Source organism: Leptonotus elevatus, chromosome 13 (genome assembly GCF_054856555.1).
Source record: "Leptonotus elevatus isolate MCC_2025b chromosome 13, RoL_Lele_1.0, whole genome shotgun sequence".
NCBI classification, from domain to species: Eukaryota; Metazoa; Chordata; class Actinopteri; order Syngnathiformes; family Syngnathidae; genus Leptonotus; species Leptonotus elevatus.
The window spans coordinates 22340043-22367877 of record NC_141251.1 but is presented as its reverse complement, the minus strand read 5'-3'; the positions used below and the strand labels follow the sequence as shown (position 1 = coordinate 22367877).

Here is a 27835-nt window from a genome sequence, read left to right as displayed (position 1 = left end):
ACCATAACACCAGTGTTAATTTTGACAAGAAATTCTTGTCTTTTGACTAAAATTCATTAACGTTTTAGTCAGAATTTAGTCATTTGATTGATTTTAGTTTTAATCCAACTTTAGTCGACGAAAATAAAGAGCAATTTTAGTCGAGTAAATACAGTCTTAAAATTTAGTTTTCACCTAAATAAAAAAAGTGCAAAATTGCCTGAGATTGATATTACAGCTGCATAATGAATATAAGCATGTTTGAACATTAAATAAAGTGCAGTGAACAGGTTTTCTCCCAGCCGCGTTTCATTCCTTCTTGTGATTGGATTTTGTGAATTTTCGTCACTGTGTTTTCCTTTGATTCATTGATGAAATTGTCAGTCAATTTTAGTTATCGTCATAGTTTCAATGAATGGCTTGTATTTTAGTTTTCGTTTCATTTTCATCTGAAAACAATTTTGGGGGACGAAAATCTTTCGTCGACAAAATTAGCACTGCATAACACCCTTGAAATCTTGAATATGTCAAATAGACAAATATAAAATGAGAAGACTCTCAAGGAGCTGCTGTAGGTCGATTAACTGGCCAACTGGACTCCAGCCCTTAAAGGCACACATCCAACATACAAATACTACATTGCGTATAATAATTGCACTGTATAAAAGCAGTTTATTTCTTTAAATTATTATTAATTTAAGTTGATACAAGGTATGCTGAGGGAGAAAAAAAACATCTGGAGTAAACTGTTTTTTTTCAGTGCTTGCATATTTTCCCGGTCAAACTCGGAGGTCCCACTGTCTTTTATTCAGATATTTTTTCTGTATCACGTAATCATAAGACTCGACCCTTTTAAAAACGTCCACCTGACCTAGAACCAAAAAAAGCAGTAGCAGTTGTTAGAAAATGATCCTTATGTTTTCCGCGTGTTCGTAAAATCAGACTGGAGATCGGTGAACCAGGTCCTTCGAAGGATTTATTTTGCAGAAATTTCTGGACACAAACAAGTTACAGTCAAAACGCTGTCGTTCCCCCTTGTGTGTGTGTCTATTCCTCCCACTTGTAGTTGTCTTATACTCTCAGCATAGCGGTCCCCCAAAAAAACCCTCCCCTTCCTCTTCCTCCTTTGCTGCCCTTAAGCCCCGCCCCTCTCCAGTGCCACCCCTAAGTCCCAAGACAGACAGTACTCAATACACATGGACAGATGGCCAACCGGGCGGAAACACAGTAGGCCCCAGACAACCTGGCTCCCCCAAAGCAAACACAACTTTACAAAGGAATACTTTTTAACACATTTTCTCCCCCAAAACAGATGGCTAATTATGTGGGAAAAGGAAGGAAGGAAGAATCTTCAAACGTTCTGTCACATTATTACACTCATCAAGCTTTGCTGAGGAAATTAAAGCAGTTATGACTAAATCTAAACAGTTATAACTAAAATCAAATAGTTATAATTAAATCTGAGCAGCAGATTGTCAACACAGTTTAAAAAAATGGCAAAGCAAAGTGGAAGAGCTTTGAGAGCGTTTAAAGAAGCAGAGCCAGCTAGCCGCCTTTTACTGCTTTTTCCACTGACGAAAATTTCCACTATAAATCTGTGTGACAATATCAGCAAAGTTTTCAGTCATCTGGGAAACCGAGCAAGCAAGCAACATGTGTACATGTGTGTTGTTCAACAACATACATACATTTATTATCCATTTTGTTCGCTTTATTAATATGCATTACACTTACTAATTGATGAAGTGTCAGCAGTATCAATATTTAGATTTTAAGTATCTATTTTAAAACATAAGCATCTGGTATCGGAGTTATCAATATATAAGTACTGTATCAATCTACACATCACTAGCATGCGCCTTTAAAGGGATACTTGATTCATTGAGCCATTTTTACCGGTAAAAAGTTTTTGTCCAGAATGAATTTGATAACATTTTTCTTGTACAATTAATACCCTTAAAAACTATTTTTTCCACTTGCTGTTGACTGAAGATGACATCACCTGTGCTGAGGAAGTAGGTAGCAACCAATCATGGCTCACCTGTTTTCTGGGTTTGGTCAGTAACCTGAGCCATGATTGGTCGTTACCCACTTCATCTTCAGTCGACAGCAAGTTGAATTATTTTTTTTAAAGTTATTAATTATACGTGAAAAATAATCAAGTTATCACATTCATTTGGACAAAATATTAATGATCAATCAATGAGTCAAGTATCCCTTTAAGAGGCGGAGTCAGAACCTGTGGTTAGCCAACTGACTCAACACCAAATGAGCAATAAAACTAAAATGTATTTAATTCCAAGACAGCATGTATAAACAAGAATAGCATACAATTGGAATCAGAAAAACATTTTCGTTAAATAAATGAAATAGAAATCAGAGTAACTGAAACTGTCAACAAAACAAATACGGAAATTGCAGCCGTACTTTCCGTACTGTTGACAGAGGGCTCACAAAAAAACAGTAAACACATTGGAGGATTATACATAAACTGCTACACACAAACACCTGCTTGCCATCTGCCATCACCAACTCAACAAAACAATCAACTGCACATGCCCAACCTTTCCCCCGTTCGGCAATAGGGGGAGCTGTAATACTATTAATACAATACAGCATTTCAATTAGAGACACAATGTTAACACAACAACAATACACCTTGAGGAATTAATTCACTGCAACAATGCTCAATTTTCTGTTGACCAATCAACAGACAGCACCGCGTACCACTACCACTACACTCCAAACAAGTTCAATCTGAAAAATAATAATTATAAAAAATAGGACACTTGGGATATTTTGGAACCCTTTATGATGAAGTAAACTACTTTTAAGGCTTTTTGGATTTGTAGTGAGTTTTTTCCCCTAATAACATTTATTATTTACACAGCTGCACTTTGTGATGCAAGTTTTGTTCGTGTCAAGTAAGTACAGAAAAGAATGGTGCAAGTGTGTTTACGCACATGCTCTCAAGGAACGGAAGCATTTTTTTTTTTCGATAGTGTCCCATTGTGTTGTTATTTGTGTGTGTGCAGGTACAATGGCTCTTTGCCCAACGGCGACCGAGGCCGACGCAAAAGCCGCTTTGCGCTGTGCAAACGGCCCAAAGCCAACGGAGTCAAACCCAGCACGGTTCACGTCGCCTGCTCACCACAGGCTGCCAAGGTGACACTGTAACATACTTTAAAGGGACTGCAACATGAAAAATCAACTTTTTGGAGCTTTTAGCAATGTTAAAATGCTAATTCCTCACCAAAAACATGACCAAAGTTGTGTTTTCCTCCATTCGCCCCTGTATGAGAAATTCTAGCCTTTATCAATAAACATTCTGTCCAGATGAATTCAAAGCAATCAATTATCTTTCACGTTTGCAATGCCAAAGGACAATGACAATTGGCCGTCTTAAAATCCCAGAAAGGGTTCTGGCTGACACTTGTGTAAACTGCAAGTAAAAAAAATTGCGCTGCTGTGCATAACTGCATGGATGGTATAGTGGTTAGCATGCTCGCCTTGCGAGGAGCAGGCTCGAGTTCAAGACCCACTCATGGTATTTATTTATTTATTTTTCCCTCTTCTCCCCTCCTCCTCCACTACGATTTCTTGCGGCAATAAGCATTTTGTTTCAAATGTTTATTGAAGAATTGAACATCCATCCAATTTCCATATGTAAGAAGACACGGCGGTTGTACTACAACAGCTGGCCGGTCTTGCAGCGCTCCTTGGCAGCAGAGGGGCGGGGCAACCAAACGAGGAGAGGCGGGATTTTACTGAACCAGGCGTTTTACTTCCGCATTGGAAAAGTAGCCAGCAAAATACCTAATATTTCATTTTTTTTAAAACATTGCGATTGTGTCAAAGGTAAGATTTCATCATTATATGCCTATAGTTAACTGTGGAAGGGCTTAAAATACCATGGTAGTTCCTTTAAGGCTCCACTGTACAGTTAACAACGGTGTTACCATGGTAACACGTTGCCCAGTTCCTTTATATCCAATAGGAAAATATTCTAAATCAAAATAAATAGGGGATATACAACTTCATAAAAAATAAAAATAAAGTTTTGCTCTTCTCCCAAGTGAGTGTGTGTGTCCACAACTGAGTGTTAGGTTTACTTAAGGTGAAACGATAACGTTGAAATGGAACACTGGGAAAAGTATACAAGAGAAAGCCATTGTAAACGGATCATTTGAAGGAATCGCAGTGTTTTCAATGGTGCGATGGGTGAAACTCAGGGTGAGTGTGTGTGTGGGTTGACATCTGTGCCTAATGTACAGTACTTGGTGTGGACACACACGCAGAAGAGGCCAAGCTTTTAGGTAATTTCGCATATCTGGAAAAGTGCTTGTTTTGCGGGTGGTCCCGAAACGTTTTTGGCTTCATTGTCTGGACCGCAAAGTGATGACATGAACTCGTTTGACCTTCCTTTTGTCTTAACTGCATACCCTCGCTGCTGGTTTTTCGGGAAGGCTTCAACGTGTGTTCTTCCGCCCCATTCAGGCCATCAGCAACAAAGACCAGCACAGCATCTCGTACACGCTGTCCAGAGCCCAGACGGTGGTGGTGGAGTACACGCACGACAGCAATGTAGACATGTTTCAGGTAACACACACACGCACACTTGACTTTGTATCATCGTGGGGACATCTCATGACATGATGCATTTCCTAGCCCCTTTCCCTAACCTCAACCAGCACAAATGATTGCCGACCCCCATTCCTTACCCTAACCTCAACCATAACCTAATTCAAGCCTAAACTCTAAAACCAAGTCTTGACCCTCAAAAAGAGGTCTGAACTTGTGGGGACCACCAAAATGTCCCCACAATTTCAAGTCAGTCCCCACAATGGTAGTTATACCAGGAAAAACACATGTGTATGGGCCCCACAATGTAGCAAAGACAAAGGCACACACACACATTGTGTGAACAGCAAAAATCCATGAGGATTTGAAGCTAATGCAGAATTTTTTTTATTACCCTTAGATGCCACAAGATGGCAGCAAAACACTTTCTTCCACCAAAATACAAACAAAATTCCACAAACTTTGTAGAAGGGGTGGGATATGCGCCAAGGAAGATTTTTGGTGAACAAGTTGTCTATCCTTTATTATGATGACATAATCATTTCCCATCAGAGCCTTTAGTTTGTACTAGCAGCCTAAAGGTACACATTGGACATAAACAGATCATTCCAGTCACTTCTGGGCAAAGTAGTTCCTCACTTGGTACATCCACGGTCCTTTTAAGTACCTGCTTGTGTCATTATTATCTGTGAATGCCACTTTGAAATGCTCTCTTATTAATGATGCTGAATGCAACGTAATTAATTATTCATCCTCCGCAAGCCAGACTGTTGTCAACATTGTTGAAAGTGCCTTTTAACGTCACCTTGATGATACTGTGAAACACTTAAGTGTGATTCATGTCGCTTTCAGAAGCAGCAGAGAGCCTCTCGTCGTGGTTATGATGGGATGGAGAGTACGCTCTTTATTTGACATTTTGATTTTGTTGTTGTTGTCTTCAGTGTTTAGTAATTTTCCTATTTGACCTGAATGCACTGCGGCTCAAGTCGCATAAGAGCAGAAATGACGTAAAAACAAAGATGAAGGCGTCTTTGATTTCTTTCTTCTCGCTCGCTCGGCCCAGAAAAAAAAATAGGTCAATCGTCTTCTCAACCGGAGCGGCGCATGCAAGTTTAATTCCAAAACGTGTTTAATATTCACAGCGATGTCAGAGGTTAAAGCTGCAGGGCAGCCGACGGGGAGAGCAAAGCATGAAAGACATACTACAGATGAGCGAGGGAAGGATGGAGGGAGGAGAGGAAGAAGTCAGTCTTTTTTTGTCAGAATGATTGCAAAGAACGCAAAGCTGAAGTCAAATGTGGATAAAAGTATTGGGACACGTCATCAGGGCAGCTTGATTTTGGCCTATACATAAGGTCCTTTACATAACATTTGAGGAAACAAAAGAATTTAAGACATTAAAAGCAAATTCAAAAAATAAAAATAAAAATTCCAGGTGGGTCGTTCCACGGAGAGCCCAATTGACTTTGTGGTGACAGACACGGTGGCGGGCAGCCAAAGCAACGGTGACACACAAACCGTCCAGAGCACCATCTCACGCTTCGCCTGCCGCATCATGTGTCAGCGCACGCCGCCTTACACCGCCCGCATCTACGCGGCTGGCTTCGACTCGTCCAAGAACATCTTCCTCGGGGTGAGGAGCCGCGCCGTCCCGAAACCTGAAGCAGGTGAACAACGCTTGAGCTCATTTGTTGTTGTTTCAGGAGAAAGCTGCCAAGTGGAAGACACCAGACGGGCAGATGGACGGCCTGACCACCAACGGCGTGCTGGTGATGCACCCTCGCCACGGCTTCAGCCAGGACTCCAGGCCCGGCGTGTGGCGGGAGATCTCCGTGTGCGGGAACGTCTTCACACTGCGAGAGACGCGCTCGGCGCAGCAGCGGGGGAAAATGGTGAGTGCATGCACGACACCTGCCCAACCTACCCTAGACTAAGTTAAACTAGCCTACATTAACCAGATATACTACCTTACTTTTTATCTCACTAAAGTGACCCTCACATTTTTGTAACTATTTTTTATTTTATTTCTCGTGACACACATTTCCACCTTAAGTTCCGGGAACTGTGTTACTATAACGTATGCGTTAATAGGAAGTGATGTGTGGGGCCATACTGAGAATTGTGAGCTGCAAAGTGACACTGCCCCCTGGTGTCCTTTGAAGAACATTACACAGCGGTCATCTAACACAGTGGTCCTCAACCCTGGTCCTCGGGGACCGGTATCCAGCCTGTTTTCCATGTCTCCCGCAGCCAGCACAGGTGATTCATATCATCAGCTAATTAGAAAGCTCTGGAGAAGCCTGATAACGATTCCCACCTGTAATGGCTGTAGGAGACATGGAAAACAGGCTGGATACCGGTCCCCGAGGACCAGGGTTGAGGACCACTGATCTAACAAACAGCTGTTTCCAAATTTTTTCCATCCATCCATTTTTTATAGCGTGTCATCCACACAAATGATCATCCCGAAATTGTTCAAAATCATATTATACTCATCTTGACAACATTATATTTTACTGTTTAAATACATTGCCATGTAGTTTTTGTTTTCGCCTTACAGGTGACAGAAAAATCTGTCCATTTAAAAAAAAAAATCTTCAATATCATTATCGTAGTTTTGTGTAGTTATGTTGTGTAATCAAACAGAGGGAGATTTAAAAATACAAATAAAAAAATGTGTATACCGTAGTTCAAAAATGAAATGGCAAAATACTAAAACTAATAAAAACTAAACTAAAACAAAGACATTTTGGAAAAATAATAACCATAAAAAAACTAACAAATTAACTGCTCTAAAATTAATTTAAACTAACTGAATAAAAATAATAATAATAATAAAAATATGAAAAATCCCAAATTATTATAACACCGATAAAGAAAAGAAAAGAATAAGAGGTGTGTTTGTGGCGCGCAGGTGGAGGCGGAGTCTGAGGAGTTGGTGGACGGCTCTCTGATCGACCTGTGCGGCGCCACGCTACTGTGGCGCACGGCCGAGGGCCTGTCGCGCACGCCCACCCTCAAACACCTAGAGGCCCTGCGGCAGGAGATCAACGCGGCGCGGCCGCAGTGCCCTGTGGGCTTCAACACGCTGGCCTTCCCCTCCATGCGGCGCAAGGACACGCCGGACGAGAAGCAGCCGTGGGCCTACCTGCGCTGCGGCCACGTGCACGGCTACCACGACTGGGGCAATCGTCACGAGGAGCGGGACGGGCGCCAGCGCGAGTGCCCCATGTGTCGGGCCAAAGGGCCTTACGTGCCCCTGTGGCTGGGCTGCGAGGCCGGTTTCTATGTGGACGCCGCACCGCCCACGCACGCCTTCAGCCCCTGCGGCCACGTCTGCTCGGAGAAGACGGCCGCCTTCTGGAGTCAGATCCCGCTGCCGCACGGCACGCACACCTTCCACGCCGCCTGCCCCTTCTGCGCCCACCAGCTGAACTGCGAGCGCGGCTTCGTCAGACTCATCTTCCAAGGACCCCTGGACTAGAGGATGCCAGATTAGGACCTCTTTTTTGTTGTTGTCTCACTCTCATTTTTAAGTGACCTTTTTGAGTATTCCTTTTGCAAGACAAATATTTCTATATTTTCCACGAGACAAAACTGCTGGAGAGACTTTGTGATTGTGACAACGACAGTATTTATCTCAAACCAAAAGCTACAGTACGGCTTATTGTTCTTGTGCTGCAGGGTGTCCCCCCAAAAAACAGCCACGCCCAAAGATTTGGAATTTTGGGCTTTCGGTTTAAATAAGCCTAAAATGCTCTACAACTTAATATGACATTCGCTAAACTTTTGAATGTTCGTCTGTTTAATATTTCAAGTTTATGTCATTCTGGGATGTGGTTGCATCTCAAGTCGTCTCAGATCGTCTTCCCCATTTAAATTTTCCCCTAATCACTTCACTGACAGCCATTTTCAAAGCAGAGTCCCCCATATTGATTGATAGTTGGCCATATGAAAGGATATGTTGTCAATTTTTGGAGGGACACCCTTGGACCAGGGGTGGCAAACTGCAGTCCTTGAGGGCCGGAGTCCTGCAGATTTTAGATTTTCCCTACTCGAACTGCAGCTGATTCCAATTAACAGGATCGTTATCAGGCTTATGCAGAGGTTGCTGAGGAGCTGATGAATCAGCTGTGCTGAAGAAGGGAAATATCCAAAACCTGCAGGACTCCGGCCCTCAAGGACCGGATCTCGCCATCCCATCTCATTAGCTTAAACCTTTCTTATTTTTTATTTTTATTTATGGCTCTCAAAGCATCACATGGCTTTCCAATCTTGCATCTTTGTACTCAGCAGATTGAGTGTGTTCTGAGGGCTTTTTCCAGGTATTTTGTCTTATTTAAGTTTTGTACTGTGTTCGTCTTTCCAAGCCGTTGACAAAGCAATACCTTTTCGGAACCTCCTGAAGCATTATGGGTCGTCTTGAATAGCACCTCCTACTGAACCTTTTAAAACAGCGCAGCCATGTAGCATCACGTACACAAAAAGGACTTCAAATGTTTTTTTATGACCACTGTTATGAATGTCAGTTGTTTATTGGTAGGAAAATCATTACTGTTTGTCCATGGAATGTACATGTAATATTCAGAATTTATTTTGACCCTCTTACAAGTTGAAAGTGTTCCATTTAATGATCCATTATTTTTTAACACGTTTGAAACCAGTTTGACACCAATAACAGGCTTTCAAATTGAGGTATTAAGACAGCGTTATGGTTTCAAAATGGATCATTATGGTTTCAAAAGTTACGGTTTGAATCCATTGGTATGGTTTCAAATTAGGGTTTGAATCGTGGCTTGAAACCACAACCCGAGATTCAAATCGTAATTTAAATCCCTAACATTGTCTTTAAAGCCAATTTTGAAACCTCAATCAATTAATAAAATTGTAGGTTTTGAACCCTAACTTATGTTTGAAACCCTAACAATGGCTTGAAACCCTAATTCAGGTTCAAAACCTTGCCACAAAGTTGAAAATGTATTTTCAAGAGAAAGTTCATTTTGTTGTTGCTAGTTCACGGCGACGGAATTATCGCTAGATGGGTTGACAATTACTTCCGCATTTGGCACCGGCTTCTTCCACTTCCAGGGTTTAACAACAGTCTTGAACATCATTTAAATTATTTACATGTCTTCCTATCTACACATAAACACGTAAAAACAAAAAAATATATATATATTTTTTTTTAGATAAAGCGAGTGGCCACCGATTTGATGACGTCAGCAATAACCCCCCCAGACAAGTGTTTGACTTTAGGCTTGATTGACATTTCTCCGACGATTCAAGCAGCTGGCGTCGCCGTTTGTTCAAGGACTTCACACTCGAGTCCGAAGTGTCCCGAACTCACCTCAGGGATACCAAAATAGAAAACCTGTGGCACGCGCACGCACACACATACGCGCCATCAAACACATCCTCGTTTTTATTACAGCCCCGCCCTTTTGCCCAAATATGGAAGAAAGGGCTTCTCCCCTGTCCTGTCAATCATATTGACACTCACGTGCTCTTCGTCCTCGAAATGTGTTTTTTTGTGAAGGTGAAAGAAAGCAAAATAATGTTTTTTCTAATAAGTTTAAAATATTAAAGTAGGAAAGAAAATCTGCAGTGTTGTTTTTTTTTGTTGCTTTGGGAATGGACAAAAATAAGAAAACTTCTTTCGTCACGTTCTTTACTGCCACGCATGCGCAGTAAACCTGTTCATTCACATACGCTAAATAAGCTATGAGCAAATGCCTGGCAACTGTCTGGCTGAAACACTTAATTGACATATGCAAATTTTGAACCCTAAACCCAAACTCTAATTTAAAACCGTCAAACAGTCATTTACAACCATAATTTTTGCTTAAAAATAATATGCCTTGAAAACTGAACTTGAAACCCTAGTCTTGACATGAAAGCCCCACTTTGAAACCTTAGCCCTGGCTTTAAACTGTAATTGAAATTCCTTGCCCAAACCGTAATTGGGTGACACACTATATAGAAAACTCAACTCTGGTTTGAAATCTTAATCTTCTTTTCCTTTCGGCTTTTCCCTTCAGGGGTCGCCACAGTGAATCAGTTGCCTCCATCTAACAATGTCCTCTGCATCCTCTGCTCTCACACCAACTACCTTAATGTCCTCTTTAACTACATCCATAAACCTCCTCTTCCTCTAGACCTTTTGCCTGGCATTTGGAATCTCAGCATCCTTCTGCCAATATACTCACTATATCTCTTTGCAGTCGCTGATCTCCTTCAGATTACACCGTCTACACAAGATGTAGTCTACCTGTGTACTTTTTTTGCTTTTTTTTCCCCTTTTTCTCGTGCGTGCGTGCGTGTATTTGTTAGCTCACCAGAAAACCTATTAGAAAAAATCTCATACCGTTCACCTAAACCGAACACCAGGAGACCCGAGGGGACCAAAGAAAACCAAAGAAGGTGAAATCCAGCACCGACCAGACACCCCCCACCAGAACTCCTCCCCAGCCCAAGAAACATCCAGACCCCAACAAATCCAAAAAACATAAAATCAGGGAGGCCTCAAGAGACCAAAGGAGAGACCGAGAAAAGGAAGGAAGGACAGACGAAGCCGCGTGAGATCCGCAGACACCAGCCTCCACCGATTCAATAACCTGAGGAGGAAACAGATTGTGTCTGAGTTTCGGTAGATGCTGGTGTGGTGGATCTGGCATGCATGAAAATCTCCACCAAAGAGGGGAGCCGTCGACCCCCGCCGGAACAGAGCGGAGAGGGCAGCCGCGCCCACCCCACCCCCCGCCGTGTGGAAGGACGGAACACCGGAGGCAGAAGGGGGAGATGGGGGCACCGGAGGGCGGCCGACACCCCCGAACCCCAGGCCCAGCGGGGGAAGGCCCCGGTCGTCACCCCAGCGTTCTTTGTGAAAATTAACCCCTGTTACTGAGTCCGCCAGCTCGCCGACTGGCGAACTCTACCCCTAAACCGTGAATGTGTACTCTTACCTCCACTCTTGTAGGTCACCCCAAGTTCCTTCCTCTCCTGAAAGAAAGCATTCACGACAGCAATTTCCATTCTTTTTGCAAAGTGAATTACCATCTGTCCTTCTGCGTTCCTCTCCTGGATACCAAACTTGCCGTCACCTCCTCATCACCTACGTTTCCTGCACCAACGTGTCCATTGAAGTCTACACCACTGACAACTCTCTCATTTCTAGGGATGCTCTGCATCATTTCATCAAGGTCCAACCAAAAGTTTTCCTTCTCCTCCAGCTCACATCCTACCTGTGGCGCATACCCACCAACAACATTGATCATCACACCTTCGATTCCTAGCTTCAGGCTCATCACTCTATCTGATACTCTTTTTACCTCTGGGACGTTCCTAACAAACTCCTCCTTCATAACTCCTACTCAATTTCTCTTCCTATCTACACCATGATAGAATAACTTGAACCCTGCTCCTAAACTACTACTAGCTTTGCTCCCTTTCCACCTGGTCTCCTGAACACACAATATGTCCACCTTCCTCCTCTGCATCATGTCAACCAGTTCTCTACCTTTTCCTGTCATAGTTCCAATATTCAAAGTCCCTACTAGTCCTAGACTCTTGGTGTTCCTCTTCTCTTTCCTCCTACGAACACACCTTCCTCCTCTCCTTCTTCGACCAACAGTAGTCCAGTTTCCACCAGCACCCTTGTAGGTCAACAGCACCGATGGCGGTTGTTGTTAACCCGGGCCTTGACAGATCCGGTATGAAAGTCATATATTTGATTCACATGCTTGATTTGGCCAAAGTTTTTACGTCGGATGCCCTTCCTGACACAACCCTCTGTATTTATGGGACTGGCACAAGAAGACACTGGCTTGTGCCCCCTTGCGGTTACATTGTTTGAAATCTTAATCTGAAACCTAAATTATGGTTTGAATACATTAATTCTTATTTTAAACCATACCCCACTATAATTTATGAAATAAAATTGGATGGATGCATAAGGAAGTCTTCATAGCCAATATAAAATTATTCATAAAAACATACATTACTCAATATATGATGAAGAAAATGGGACTCTCAGACTCCGACATTTGTCTCTAGTGTTTACAAAACACTACAGACACTTATTTTCATGCTTTATGGTTATGCACTCCGGTTATGTATTTCTGGACTAAAGTCTTAGAAAAACTTTCCGCTATCTTGGACTGTAGGATACCTTTATCTCCAAACTTGTGTTTGCTAGGTAACCTAACAACAACTGACTTACCACATAAACAATTTCAATCTACACTTGTAGCCCTTACTATCGCAAAAAAAAACTATTCTTGTTAACTGGAAAAATAAACAAACTCTGAATATCGACCAATGGTCTAACCTCCTCATAAATCACATTTTAATGGAAAAAAATATGCCTCAAATAAAAACCAAATATAAAAATTTATAGAAACATGGTCTACGTATATAGAATATTTTAACCTAAATCTGGTTACTTAATTCTGCCTGTTAGTGAGAGCCACCACATCGCGATACTTTACATTGCTGTTTCTGTATTTGGCAATTTGTAACTAATGGTTGTGTTTTTATAGTCAGGAACCCAGTTGCTGCCAGCAGGATCGAGCAGACAACATCAAACGACACCTTAATCACCAACTCCTCAAGATTCACCTCCAATGGGCACTAAGGGTTAATATTCGGATTCACTGCATGCCAGTGGGTTAATTCTATAGGTGCTGTCCCCCCGTGGCTGGGCGTGGGCGACTCTGCCCCTCTGTTGGCTGCTGGGTGGCGGCTGTGTCTTGGCCGTTCCCTGGGTCTCTTGGGGGGTGCTGCGTTGCGGGGCTCTCCCTGGTGTCCGGGGCGGCGCCGCCCCGGCGCGGTCCGTCACTCCGGGCCCGGCGATGCTGTTCGGGGCCTGTGGGCCGCCGGAGTGCCCCATGGTTCCCTCTCCCCTTCCTCCCCCTTGCTGCCTCTCCCTCCTCGCCTCTCCCCGCCCGTCCTCCGCCTCCCTGTCCCTTTTCCCTCGTCACCCTTCCTCCTCCTCTCCCCCTCTCTCTGCAGCCCTGCCGCTGTCCCTTGCCCTTCTTGTCGTCTCCATGCTCCCAATTTTAATGCACCACACACACACTGTGGGTCTGTGGTTGCCGGCGGGCGGCTGGGGCTGGGTTGGGGTGGATGGCGGGGGGGTTGTGGGGGGAGCGGGTGCTGTGGACCGGTTGGGTGCCTGACAGGCCTGCAGTGCCCCGTCCTGCTGCGTTGGGTTGGGGGCGCGAGCCGTGTAGGGGTGGGGGGGCGCTCCTGGCTCCTGGGTTTGCTCTCCGGCCGGTGGCCGTCCCTTGGCGCTGCCATGGCCTGGGTGGCCCTGAGGTGTTGCGCTTGCTCTGTCCTGGCAGGGGTAAACGGCTCCCCTCTTTGGTGGAGATTTTCATGCATGCCAGATCCACCACACCAGCATCTATCGAAACTCAAACACAATCTGCTTCTTCCTCTGGTCGTTGAATCGGTGGAGGCTGGTGTCTGTGGATCTCACTCTGCTTCATCTGTCCTTCCTTCCTTTCCTCAGTCTCTCCTTTGGTCTCTTGAGGTCTCCCTAATTTGTTGGAATTTAAATGTTTCTGGGGTTGGTGAAAGACTCTGGTTGGAAACCCGGTGGATAGTAGGTGATGTCTGGTCGGTGCTGGATTTCACTTTCCTTTCTTTTCTTTGATCCTTCCTCGGGTCTCCTGACAACCTCACGACTAGCTGGATTCTGAAGTATTCGGTTTAGGTGAACGGTATGGGATTTTTAATAGGGTTTAGGTGAACTAATGAATACACACTCACACGCACATACACATTCTCACCCACATACAAAATAAATATTAATAAAAAAATAAATTAAAAAAAAGAGAGCATTGATGACATGTTAAATCAGTAAAATTACCAAATGAACAATACTGAGCTCTCCAGAAAAAAAAAGAAAGTCTTCATAGCCACATCTCAGTGTATAATATTGCACTTTATTCAGACCTTAGTTGCACTTCAACATTTGTGCGTGCGTGCGTGCATGTTTGGCATCTCCGATGATTGACAGCACAAAGAAAACACCTAGAATGAAATAATAATACACAATTTTGTGATATGATGACAGATACGAACAGTACGTAAGGCCTTTAACTTCATTTCAGTCAGATTACTTCAGTCCCAGTAAATTAATACAGTATAATATGCTACTAGAGAAACGTAGTACAGTTTGTTGTATTCATATTCAAAGTTGTAAGTGTTGTTTGTTGGCCAGCAGGGGGCAGCGTCTTGTTTAAAACAAACAAAGCAAACAGGTCACATGGTTGGGATGAAGCCAGATAGGCGGGTCACATGACCAGGGCGAGCATGGTCACCTGACCATGGTGGGCGTGGTCTCAGTGGTCCATGATGCGCAGGTTACCCGATACAATCTTGTTCTCCAACATGGAGCCTGCCGGGATGTCGATGCGATCCCCGTGGTTGGCGATGATGATCACCGTGCCCTGCCGCAAAACACCACAGGGAAATAAAACACCCACTGGCTTCAAACACCTTTCTTTTCTTTTTTTTAACTATTATCCTTGAAATCCTACTTTTGAAACCATAACCTAGGCTTGAAAGTTGAAGCCACACTACATTGAAACCCAAACCTTATTTTGAAACCCTCACCCTAATTTGAATACCTACTTTGAAACCCTAACCCTACTTTGCAAGTATAATTTAAAACACTAACCTAGGCTTGAAACCCTACTTTGAAGCCCAAAACCGGCTTGAAAGCCCTATTTTAAAACGCTACTTTAAAACCATAAATTAGGCTTGAAATCCTACATTAAAATCCTGATCCTAGTTTGAAACCTTATTTTGAAACGCCAACACTACTTTGAAAACCTAATTTGAGACTCTAAGAAAGTTTGAAAGACTACTTTCAAACCCTAATGAGGCTTCAAAGTCAAGTTAGGGATTAAAATCATAGATTTAAATACTAACCTAGGCCCGAAACCCTACTTTCAAACCTTAAGGCTCGAAACCTTAACCTTTTTAGTTTTCTGACTGCTGTCAGGCATCATATCTGTGCTTGCTGTGTGAAAGCTCACAGTTACAACAAGTTCGATTTCTCTTTCCTGTCAAGCAAGTTTGATATAGAGCAACAACACTGCCAATAAGATTTGGTATTGGGAAAAAAGCTGCATTGACATTGAAAAACAAGTATTGGCATTGTAAAAGGTTGTATTGAAAAATAAAATGCAGACATAAAAAAAAAAGCACACATTTTTAAAGCATATTTTGTTTGTATTATGATGTCTTTTTCAATGCCAATATGCAATATATAATATAATTTACACTCTTTTTTTTCGAGTGTCACAGGATTTCAGTTTCAACTCTGGTTTTCAGTTTCACTTCTCTTTTTTCTAGGTTCAACTTATTGGCAGTGTTTTAACGGGGCTTTGAGCGTGAGGACGCCTTCCAGCTTTTCAGGAGAGGAGAGCCCTCTGTTGGCTAAAGGCAATACTCATGGATACAAGTTCACCAGGAACTCCTAAACCACCTGTGTTTTTTCTACATGTAACTTTGTGGCGTCAGTGTTAATGTTTCTGTAGTAAACCAGTTAGCACGCTAGCTGAATTAGCATAACATGATGCATAAAGTAATTTCAAACATGGTGGTTTTAACGCCACAAGTAACATATATAACCACATATAACCTTATGGCAAATAACATAATATATAACCACATATAACCTTGTGGCTTACTGGCGGTTTAGGAGTTCCTGGTGAACTTGTATCCATGAGTATTGCCTTTAGCCAACAGAGGGCGCGCTCTCCTCTCCTGAGAAGCTGGAAGGCGTTCTCGCGCTCAAAGCCCTGGCTCCTACCCGAACCCCGCCCCCCACGTTAAAACACTGCCAGTAAGTTGAACCTGAAAAAAAGAGTGAAACTGAAAACCAGAGAGTTGAAACTGAAAACCTGTGATACTCGGGGGGGAAAAAGAGAGTGTAAAAAAAAAAAAATCATAATACAAAAAAATATGCTTATAGAAAATAGTGTTTTTTTTATGTCTGTATTTTATTTTTCAATACAACCTTTTACAATGCCAATACATGTTTTACAATGCCAATAATTGTTTCAATGTCAATGCAGCTTTTTCGCCAATGACAATTTTTTTTTCAATACCAGATTTTATTTTCAGTGTTGTGGCTCCATAGTTTGACTGTTGCCAAAGTGGCGCTCGTGTGGCACTTTACCTTGAGCGAGACGTTCTTGCCAAAAGTGACGTCTCCGGACACGGTCAGGTGGTCCAGCTCCAGCATGTCAGGGATGCTCTCGAAGCGAGTCAGGTACTCCTGGACCTGAATGTGGGAAACACCTTGAAAAAGGACACTTTGAGGACCAAACTAACTAACTAACTAAACCCTACTTTTAATCCCTAACCCCAGCTACGCAATTTTTGTAGCATGGCACCTTGGTGAAGGAGCTCCCCAGCTTGACGTGTGGCGTGGTGGGGAACTCCCTGCGGGGGCTCATGGTAAGCGAGCCGGCATCCAGGCTGTACAGATTGGACATGACCAGTAGGAGGTCCGAGGTGGTCTTAACGGGCAGGAAGCGGCTGCGGGGCACGTTGATGCCCATGGCGTTGTCGAAGCACTTGATGGCTGCGCCCACCGCCGTCTCCAGCTGGATCACGTTCTGACCCCCGTCCAGCGTCTGTACAAGGGCCACACGGGAGAGCTTTACCGGCGGCAACCCTTGGAGAACTTAACTACTGAACAATTATTCTGTAGAATTTTATATGAAATATGTATTTTTCTGTTCTTTGTGTAACACCCTAAAATGATGGTAGCAGGGTGCTAAACAATGGCAGCTAATTTTGGGTGCTAAAATCAGGATTTAACGTTCAAAGCTAACGTTGATCTACTTTGTTCTAATGTTAAGGTATTGTTGCAAGCCAATTTCAGAAGCTAATCTTGAAGTTAACATCTGACTGCAACATTAAAGTTAATATTGGAAACTAACTTCAGAAAAACATTGAAAGCCCACACTAACAGCTAATTTTGGAAGCTAATGTTTGAAGCCAATGCCGGAAGCTAATGTCGGAGTAAACATTGGTCTTCCTAGGCAGCATTGTTAGAGGTAACACTGTCTGGAAGCCAAATTTAGAAGGCAACTTTGAACAAATTTGGAAAGCTAACGTAAAATCGAACCATATTGAAAGCTGCCGACTTAATATATTAAGAAGATTGAAAGCTAACATTGGAAGCTTATTGACAGCTAACATTGGAAGCTTATTGACAGCTAACATTGGAAGCTTATTGACAGCTAACATTGGAATCTAACAGTCTTCAACCAAGCCAGCTGCAAAGGCTGACATTGAATGTGAAAATTAAAACTAACGTTGAAAGCTAACGGTGGCACGGTGGCTGACTGGTTAGCAAGTCCGCCTCCCAGTGCAGAGGACCTGAGATCGAGTCCGGGCTTCGGCCTTCTTGGGTGGAATTTGCATGTTCTCCCTGTGCTTGTGTGGGTTTTCTCCGGGTACTCTGGTTTCCTCCCACATTCCAAAGACATGCATGGCAGGTAAATTGAACACTGCAAATTGTCCATAGGTGTGATTGTGAGTGTGAATGGTTGTCTGTCTCTGTGTGCTGAAGTGTGTCTTCTGCCCAGATTTAGACATAACTGTTTTAATTTCCTCAGTAGAGCTTTGTTCTGCGGATATATCCTTGTGAGTGTTATCGCAATTTCTGCCAGGTGTAGTCATGACTGAATAACTTCCTCTATTCCTCAAATGGGCTTTGTTCGGTGTCTGAATAGTGTCCTTGAATGTTATCGTGCAGGTCCGGTTAACTTTGTGAGCTGTTTACTGGAAACTGTGTGGTACCGCCCTTCAAGATAGTATAAGAATGTTGTAAATCCTCTGTAATCTTCGCACTTGTGAGAGGCTACAGCCATTGTCTGTAAATCACTTGTGCCCGGAATATTCTGTAGAAATAAAAGCTTTGAAGGAACTGTTCATCGATCTCCAGCCTGTATTCAGATAACCAAAGATTCTCACTACCCGAAAGAAAACGAACACGCGGAAGAAAAAGCTTATCTTCCAACAATTGGTGACCCCCGACGTGATTTCGGTGTTGGTCAGCAGACAGAACATCTGGCGCCAAAGTAATTAAAGGTAAGAGGACATTTATCCTCCTAGTTGATTTTCTGTCTGTTGACTACTCCGAGACCTGTTTTCATGTAATTTAATTTGTGACTAAATTGTATATGAGATATTAGTAAATCTAAAATACAAGGTTGTTTCGTTCCATTATGGAATCCTAGAAACAAGAAATCCTAGTTTTTGGATTTTACTAAGACATTAAACATACGAGGTTGTTTCGTTCTATTTTAGAATCTTAAAAACTGAAGTCCTTGTTTATGGGGTAATGTTACGAAGAAATAAGCGCATAAGAAATAACTGAGTGAAGAGAAATAAGAGAATAAGAAGTTCGAGTGGTTTTGATAAATTAGGGTTCGAGTGCTTTTGTTTGGTCCAAGTCAAGTGCTTTTGAATTAAGAGGAATAGTTCGACCACTTCTGAGAAATTAAGGTTCGGACACATTTGTTTGGGAATAAGCAAGTGTCTTTGAATAAGGAAAAAGAAGGCCTATGTGAAACTGTGGTACCACAAAAGACGTTAATGACGTAACTAAAATAAAATAATAAATAATAATAATAAACGAATAAGGAAGTAAGTAAATAAATAAATAAAACAAAATGAAGGGAGAGTTTGATAGGGAAAGTGAATGGTTCAATTTGCCGCAAATACCAAACCATTCTGAATAAGTGCTGGGTGAGTAAATCAGGAATGCATGTGACTGTGGAGGGGAGTGAGAGAGAGAACAGTTAAAAAAAAAAGGGAGTGGATGAGAAGTGTTGCAAGAATGGATGGTTTCCTTCTTCAACTGCGTGTTTGGTGACATTAATGAGAAAAACGGAAAAAAGCTTGTGTTAAAAGAGCGGCGGCTCTAAAATTGGAAAAATTTAATAAAAAATTATAGGTTGTCTCCAAAAGGGAGGGTGAGAGAGAATGATAAGAAAGTTGTGGAAATGAGTCGAGAGCAAGAATGATGGCGCTGCGGAACACGCAGCTAGAGGCCCTTCGAATGAGGAAGTGAAAAACAGGTTGTACATTGCTCAGTTACAGAATCAAGTAGCAGAATTAAAGTGTCATGTCCAGAATCTTTCAGGTGCCCACCCTGACTCCGTCCTGGACCGAACCAGAGGTCATAAAAGACCCCGAAGAATCGGCCTGTGACTCGTTCCCAAATCTTGCAGGCACCCATGTTAGCTAAAGTTGACCCGTCCACTGGTAACTCTGCTTTGTTTTACAAACCTTTCTCTCCCACTGATGTGAGTGTTTTGATGCAGAAACTTCTGCCTATGCAATCTGGTGGTGCAAATTGGCTTCAAAGCAGTGCAGAGAGCGGTTACGGGACAAATGTTAATAGTAGGTGATATCCGTGTTCTTTTTACACAATTATGTCCGCTTTTATAGTTGAATATTTTATTGTAAAATTTAGTTTTTTAAATTTATTTATTATTATTTTTATTTTTTTCTCTCTCCCCGATAATTAGGCTCTTACGCGAGAAAATTACTTCACCTTGTCGTCTTAGACCTTTGTTTGTTTCATCTCAGATCTGGTGTTCGCTCCCAAAGCAGATGAGGAGGCCGTGGCTTTTGTTGATCGGGCCCTCACGGATTACACTCTGAAAACAGGACACGCCCCTACGGCCTCCGCCTTGCATTCGCAAGTGTTCCGAGCAGCCATTTTGAAGGGCTTTCCCAAGTCTGTGGCACAGGCAATGGAGGCCAATCCGGATCTTCCCGGTGCTGAGGTTGACTGGTGGTTATCACATCTTAAACATCATTTAAGGAGACATGCTAAAGAAAAATAGTCTAAGGTAGACAAACACAAAAGTACAGAAACACAACTTGCTATATTGCAATTGCAAAATCTGAAAAAGCAGGAAGAAGCCACTTTTGCTGTGATCTCATCTCCCTTTGTCGATTCCGAGTGCATGATGTATCAAGCAGGTTCATTCATGGGCCAAGGTGCGCCCTCTGGGTGGCCGTAACATGCACTTTCAATTGTGGACGGCCTGGTCATTGGGCCCGCGATTGCAGACAGCGACCTCAAGCGTCTGGGTGGAGAGGCCGAGGCCAACAAACTGCACGTGGCTACAATCGAGAAGAGAGAGGATATCCTGCAGTAGCAACAAGGATATTCGCCGGTGCCAAACCAACAGTATCTGCCTCCCTCTGGTGGACAGTTTCCACAATGATGGTGCCCTGAATCCACATGCTCAGTGACTGTTCAATGTTTTTCACACTCTTTTGCTTTCTTTTGTGTTTGCACCTAACTGTCCAGTCAATCTTTTGGGCATCGCCACATGCCCTCTCATCAAATGCAGCCCTGATGGATTTATCCTGGAATTTCCGGATGATAACACCTACTGCTACTCTGCCTCCTCTGCCTCCAGTGCCACCTCCCAGTTCCCGCTTGTTGAACAACGCCCTGTGGCATGCGTCACTGCCAACATCTACTGGGCAAGAGTGGATATTGCCTCCAGTGGTTGGCTCGAAGCTGAGCTCTCTGGTCACCTTGGGTTCGTAACCTCAGATCTTATGATATGGTAACTGATTGTATGTATTGCACTCTGTACTATGGCAGATCAGGGGATAAGATGTATAGCGAGGCATTTCAGGAAATTGAAAACAACATATGGGAATTGAACATGGTTGATTTGTTTGCAGGCAAACCAGGTGTCGCCTTTTCGGTGTCCCTGACTCCTGAACAACTCCCACATGTCTCCTTGATGATCTCGCCTCAGCACACAGCAAAGGATCTCGGTCCGTATGTCCTGGCATGCACACAGGCCACTGATAGGCAAAATTCATTTCACTCTCAATTGCTCTATTTCCCCGTCACTTGATGCTTATTGGATTTAGTCTAATACATTTTTACCCACTTCCGTTTTGGAGCACCAGCTTCTGGATAGGCACCATGGACGTGAAACAACCGACAGCGATTTTGCTGGTTACCTTCTTGATTTCTTTCCCACATCGCTGTGGTCCATGGATCCCACTGATGTTGGTCTCTGTAACGTCTCACCTGTTGTGTTTCAGATTAAACCAGGACAAATATATGTTCCCCAATACTCTGTAAAAGAGGCTGGGATGATTGTCCTTTCGGTAACAATTGACAGTTTGCTCAAAGCAGGAGTGTTCTGTGAAATTCCCGGCTCTGATTATAACACGCCTATTTTACCCGTTGAGAAGAAAGATACTGGAAAGTTTCGCATGGTCCATGACCTGCGAGCGATTAATGCGGCCGTCTTAACTCCTACTTTGTCTGTCCCGAACCCTCACTCGGCATTGTCCCAAATTACATCAACCCACACTCATTTCACTTGCATTGACCTGGCTAATGCTTTCTTTTGGATTCCACTCCATCCTTCAATGAAGCAATTTTTTGCTTTCACTTGGAATGGTGTTTGCTACTCCTACAATCGCCTGCCTCAAGGCTTTGTCCTTTCACCTGGACTCTTCAACGACTGTCTTCGCCAGTTGCTGTCTCCACTTGAACTGCCCCCTGGTGTTCTCCTGGTGCAGTATGTGGATGACCTCTTGCTGGCAGCTCCATCTGAAACTTTTTGTCTTGAAGCCACCAGGTCTTTGCTCTTTATCTCTTTGAAACAGCATCTTTCCACTGCTGCAGCTCTTGCGATTCCTGATTACAGTCGCATGTTCTATATTGACGTGTCTGAAAAGGTCAGCAGTGTTTCTGCTGCCCTTTATCAGAAGGGGGAAGGAGGAAGTCGACAAGTTTGTCTGTATGCATTAACTCCATTGGAAAAATACGAGCAAAGACACCCACTTTGTGACACCTATTGACAACCCGGACTTGATCCTTTTCACAGATGGATGTTGCTTCAGAGGCAACGATGGCCTACAATCTGGATTGGCAGTGACCCAACCCACAGAAACTGGTTTTGAAGAAGTCCAAGCAGAAAGAATTTCGGGCTCTCAGTCAGCACAAAGAGCTGACATTTTGGCATTGACAGCAGCTCTCAGATTGGCAGGAAATTAGTCAGTAAATATTTACACAGATTCAGCGTATGCACACATGACAGTTCATGTTGCATTAAAAGAATGGTAGCGAAACGATTTCCAACCGGTACACCCATTAAACATCAAGATGATATTCTTAAATTGCGAGATGCTTTAATGCTCCCAACAGCGGTGGCAGTAATAAAATGTAAAGGTTACTCTCAAACTAATGATTTTGTATCAGCAGGAAACGAATCAGCAGATCGAGCAGCAAAAAAGATTGTGTGGTACCGATCTACACTCCAACAAACTGTAAGTGAGTCTGAATGTGACAATCCAGGAGGTGATAGTAGAAACAGTTCAGTTGTGGCAGGAAAAAGCAAGTCCAGCAGAAAAGAGTGTGTGGATGTCCAAAGGGGGACAAAAAGATGAAGCAGGTATATGGCTGAAAGAAGGTAAATGTATTCCATCTCAGAAACAATTGAAAAATCTAATTTCTGAAGCCCATGTAACATGCCATGTAGGTGTGGAAGAAACACTGAGACGACTCCACTCCTGGTGGCATCCTTTCATGAGACAAATTGTTAAAAGTGAACTGCAGGACTGCAGTGTTTGCAGCAGGTATACCAGTATGCCTACATCTAAACCTCCCCATGGCACTAATGATCCGGACGTGACTGCTCCTGGTCAGGTGGTTTCGATGGATTTCACTGACATGATAAAACCAGTGTCAGGATACAGATATTTGCTGGTAATAGTAGATTCCTTTTCAGGATGGCCAGAGGCATATCCCTGCAAATCTGAAACAGCAAGTATAGTGATAAAACATTAGATTAATCATTACATACCATCACATGGGTTCCCTAGAAAAATTAGATCAGACAATGGAACCCATTTCAAAAACAAACATCTATAAGCAGTAGAAAAGGCATTGCGGCTAAAACACACATTTGGTTCAGTGTATCATCCCCAATCCCAAGGACAGGTTGAGCGAATGAATAGAAACATTAAAGAAAAATTGGCTAAAGCACTGGCCTCATCAAATTTGAATTGGCTACAAGCTCTTCCTGTTGCATTAATGAATATGCGAATGTCACTTAACTCAGCCAAAGGCTGGACTCTGTTTGAATGTCACACCAACAGACCATTTCCGGCTCCAACAGCTCCATTGGAAGAGACGCACGTTCCAGGACCTCCAGAACTTAAACAACTAACATTTACTAACTCCCAGCTAACAAAAAAACAACCAGATGCTCCTTCAGAAATAAATGATTGTGAATATGTATGGTTGAAAGTGATTAAACGAAAATGGTCTGAGCCCAGGAGGACAGGACCCCACAAGGTGACGGAGAGGACATCTTCTGCAGTTCGCCTGCACGGAAAAGATGATATGTGGTATCACATCTCCTCCACCCGACCGGCAAGGACACCGGCTGGAGCCATTGTCCCTGCACCAGGCAATCACCCAACAACAACCGAGAAGCAAACCGGCTCCCACTGACATCGTTCTATTAAAGGTTGAGTTCACGGTATACGTGCAGAATAATCTCGGTGACTCATCCTGGGACCAGGCAGTCTACCCTAAGGTCCTGAAGAAGCTGACAGCGCCCTCCAGCAGCAACCCAAGAACATCATCTCGAGATGGCTTCGAAGTGGGAACGCATCTCCATCTGCTGCTACATCACGACACTCTTTCTCATATTGACTTTTATGCCAATCTGGTATCTCTGGAAGCCCCTCAGTACAACCTTGAACGTAACCACAACACATCGTACTAAGCGAAGTATTGATTCTCCACAAACTCCCTGGCACCCCATGGACAGGGGACATCCCTTAACTATCAACATGTGGAACACATATGCTTACTCCACTGCAAAATCTTTTAATGAATCAAAGTGTTCTTTAATGCCACATACTGCTAAACAACCTTCTCTCACTGCTAAAGGGATGTTTCATTGTTGCGTGCTTTTGCTTCTTATTCTATTGATAAGATGATAATGTCCAATCTTTCCACACAACCCTTGGTTAATGTTGCGCCAGCGACGATGACGCCGCTAGTACTTCTTTTTTTTTTTAATTGTTCATTTCATGTGTCGGACTCAAAAGAGTCCGAAAGGGGGATTGAAGTGTGTCTTCTGCCCAGATTTAGTCACAACTGTTTTAATTTCCTCATTTCTTCAGTAGAGCTTTGTTCTGCGGATATATTCTTGTGAGTGTTATCGCAATTTCTGCCAGGTGTAGTCATGACTGAATAACTTCCCCTATTCCTCAAATGGGCTTTGTTCGGTGTCTGAATAGTGTCCTTGAATGTTATCGTGCAGGTCCGGTTAACTTTGTGAGCTGTTTACTGGAAACGGTGTGTGGTACCGCCCTTCAAGATAGTATAAGAATGTTGTAAATCCTCTGTAATCTCCGCACTTGTGAGAGGCTCCAGCCTTTGTCTGTAACTGTAGAAATAAAAGCTTTGAAGGAACTGTTCATCGATCTCCAGCCTGTATTCAGATAACCAACATTCTCACTACCCGAAAGAAAACGAACACGCGGAAGAAAAAGCTTTGCTTCCAACAGTGCCTTGCGATGGGCTGGAAACCAGTTCAGGGTGTACCCCTCCTACTGCCTGAAGTCAACTGGGATAGGCTCCAGCGCCCCCCGCGAGCCTTGTGAGGACAAGCGGTTAAGAAAATGGATGGATAAAGCTAATGTTGAAGGTACCATTGGAAGCTAACAGAAACCAAAATTGAAAGACAACAACGGAAGCTAATATTAAGTTAAAGCTAGTCTTGGAAGCTGTATTAACACTGAATGCTTACAATGGAAGCTAATGTCTAGGCTAAATTTGAAAGCTAATGTTAGTGGCAACATTTTAAGCCAACATTCTTAGAAGCTAACGTTGTAAACTAACATTAGAACTAAAATTGGTAGCTAACGATGGAAGCTACTTGTAAGATAACATTAGAACTAAAATTGGTAGCTAACGATGAACGCTAATGATGGAAGCTACTTAAAAAAGAAAAAACACACCTCCATTACCCATTTTATCAAGTTTTTTATTTTTATTTTATTTTATTTAAATAAATCATTGTCAGACCAATTACGTGAAGTTCATCATTTCCCATTGCACTCACGATGATCTCTAATGGCACAGTGGTTGGGAATAGTTAGGGTTTAAACAATGAATAGTGTAGATTCCCTACAATGAGTGTGTTGTTATGTCTAACCTTGGTGTTGACGATGACTTCCATGTCCATGGCTTTCTGCTTCTGCAGTCTTTTGATGGCGACCAGTGAGATCCAAAGGTTGTTGGTGTTGAAGATCTTAAACTTGGTCACCGACTTGAACTCGTCCACATGAGCTTTGGGGACCTGAGCGATCTCCAGCAGGCGCAGTTTGCCCTCATACTCAATGAGTGTGCCGCCCTGCAAGTCACACCAGACGTTAGAATTTTTTTTCTTTTTCCCGCAACTCTAGAAGCACCCACCTTGACGTCAGCACGCGTCTTGTCCGTCACCTCCATGACGAACTCGCATCGCTTGCCATTATGTCGTCCCACCAGGTGGTTGAGGATGTGCAGGTCCACGGTAGCGCCCAGGTTGTCGATGTTGGACACAAAAATGTACTCCTTGCCCTCGGCAATCAGCTGCTCCAGCAGGCCCGAGTTGTAGAAGCTGGCGTAGATGTCGCCGTGGCCCGGCGGGTACCAGCCCTCCGCATTCTGGCCCATCGTACTCAAGCTGGTGGACACGGGCAGCAGCGACTCTTTGTTGATGCGAGGATACCTAAGGAGAACGCAACAGAAACATCTCAGAGGACTTCAAAAGAGGATTTAACCAAGTTTTGTGATCAAAGAGTGATCAACGGATCTGGGTCCTGTCCGGTGAACATCAAATAGTGAGGCAATTTAAAAGGCATGATTAATTCCGGCCCGATGCTTTGAGATGGTCTTTGATGATCATGTCCGAATCACTTCCAAATTTATTATCTCCAAACTCTCTATTTTTGGCCTGCAAGATTTATTGATATGATGTTGATCTGAATCACTTGAAACATGGTTCCTGCTGTCACGCCTTCATTCATAATTGAAGGCACATGGTAAAACAATTTTCCATTTGACTGATAGTGACATTAAATATGAATGGTGTCCTCCATACTTTATAGCGCATGTTTCCACCATCATTTTTTTATATTACATTGAGCACACATTTGGATCAGTGACATGACAGCAATTACCTGCTCTGCTTGAAGGTATGTATCTTGACGCGGTGATGTGTGTACTTTTGCAAGATCTTCTCTGTGTCCTCATCCGTGTTGAAGGAGTTCATTAGCACCAGAGGCACGTCCGTGTTGTACGTCTTATTCAGGTGCTGCGCGGCCACCACAAAAAACATTATTTAAATTTATCATGAGGACAAGAAGGAACATGTTGTGTATTATGTCAAAAATATAAAACAATAGTACAAAATATTAAATTAAAAATAAAATAGATGAAAAATATGCAAATCTTAAAAAACAAAACAAAAACAAAAAACAACTTAAAATAACCAAAACGTACTTCACAAAAATATTAGCTTTTTATCTTTATTTTTTTATTTTTTATTAAAGACTTAAAAAATACAAGAGAAAAACTAGGAAGCAAAATATCGGAAAATTAAATATATTAAATACATTTGCATTAAACAAAAATATTACACAAAAAATACATCGTTACAACAAAGATGTAAAACAATAATACAAAATATCTAACAAGACATTCTAGAATATTCATTAGACAAATAATGGAAATTAACCAAAAACTATAAGACAACAGTAACAAAGTAACTGAAAATAAATGTTTTAAAATAGTAGGAAATAATACAAACCCATTATTAGGGGGAAAAAAAGTATTGGAAAATCATGTTTAAAATGAGGTAAAATACTAATCGATAATAAATACTAAACAGTAAACACTGAAAAAATACTAGATGAAAAATAAAAACGATGAGACAATATCCTAAATGATCAGACAGATACAATGTCGTAAAGATACAAAAACATTAGCTGAAATTTTTAAAACGTTACCTGAAAATACACAAATATTACAAATAAATAGAATGGGAGGTTTATACTTTGTCAATGCCAGCTTGACAATAAATAAATACTAAAATGTTAGAAAAACACACAAATTCTAGTAAATTGCAAAAATATGACTGTATAATAGAGAAATATGAGACCCCTAAAAATTAGCTAAGAAATAGAAAAA

The 27835-nt window shown here is 42.5% G+C and overlaps 2 protein-coding genes across 4 annotated transcripts in view; one reads left to right on the top strand and one right to left on the bottom strand.

The window, feature by feature from the left end:
• The window catches only part of peli1b (pellino E3 ubiquitin protein ligase 1b), a 28166-nt gene extending 18008 nt beyond the window's left edge, over positions 1-10158 (top strand). Inside the window, exons 3-7 of the mRNA XM_086093248.1 lie at positions 3015-3144; positions 4477-4578; positions 5996-6193; positions 6264-6452; positions 7475-10158. Of these exons, the coding sequence (XP_085949374.1) occupies positions 3015-3144; positions 4477-4578; positions 5996-6193; positions 6264-6452; positions 7475-8044 (1189 nt within the window). The 3' untranslated portion in view covers positions 8045-10158. The remainder of the gene's footprint in view (positions 1-3014; positions 3145-4476; positions 4579-5995; positions 6194-6263; positions 6453-7474) is intronic.
• Positions 10159-14487: 4329 nt separating this feature from the next.
• The window catches only part of ugp2b (UDP-glucose pyrophosphorylase 2b), a 23334-nt gene continuing 9986 nt past the window's right edge, over positions 14488-27835 (bottom strand). For all 3 annotated transcript variants that reach the window (XM_086092367.1, XM_086092364.1, XM_086092365.1), the window contains 6 exons: positions 26827-26960; positions 26078-26375; positions 25818-26015; positions 16971-17213; positions 16754-16858; positions 14488-15014 (listed from right to left, as the gene is read on the bottom strand). In XM_086092367.1, the coding sequence (XP_085948493.1) occupies positions 14907-15014; positions 16754-16858; positions 16971-17213; positions 25818-26015; positions 26078-26375; positions 26827-26960 (1086 nt within the window). In that variant the 3' untranslated portion in view covers positions 14488-14906. The remainder of the gene's footprint in view (positions 15015-16753; positions 16859-16970; positions 17214-25817; positions 26016-26077; positions 26376-26826; positions 26961-27835) is intronic.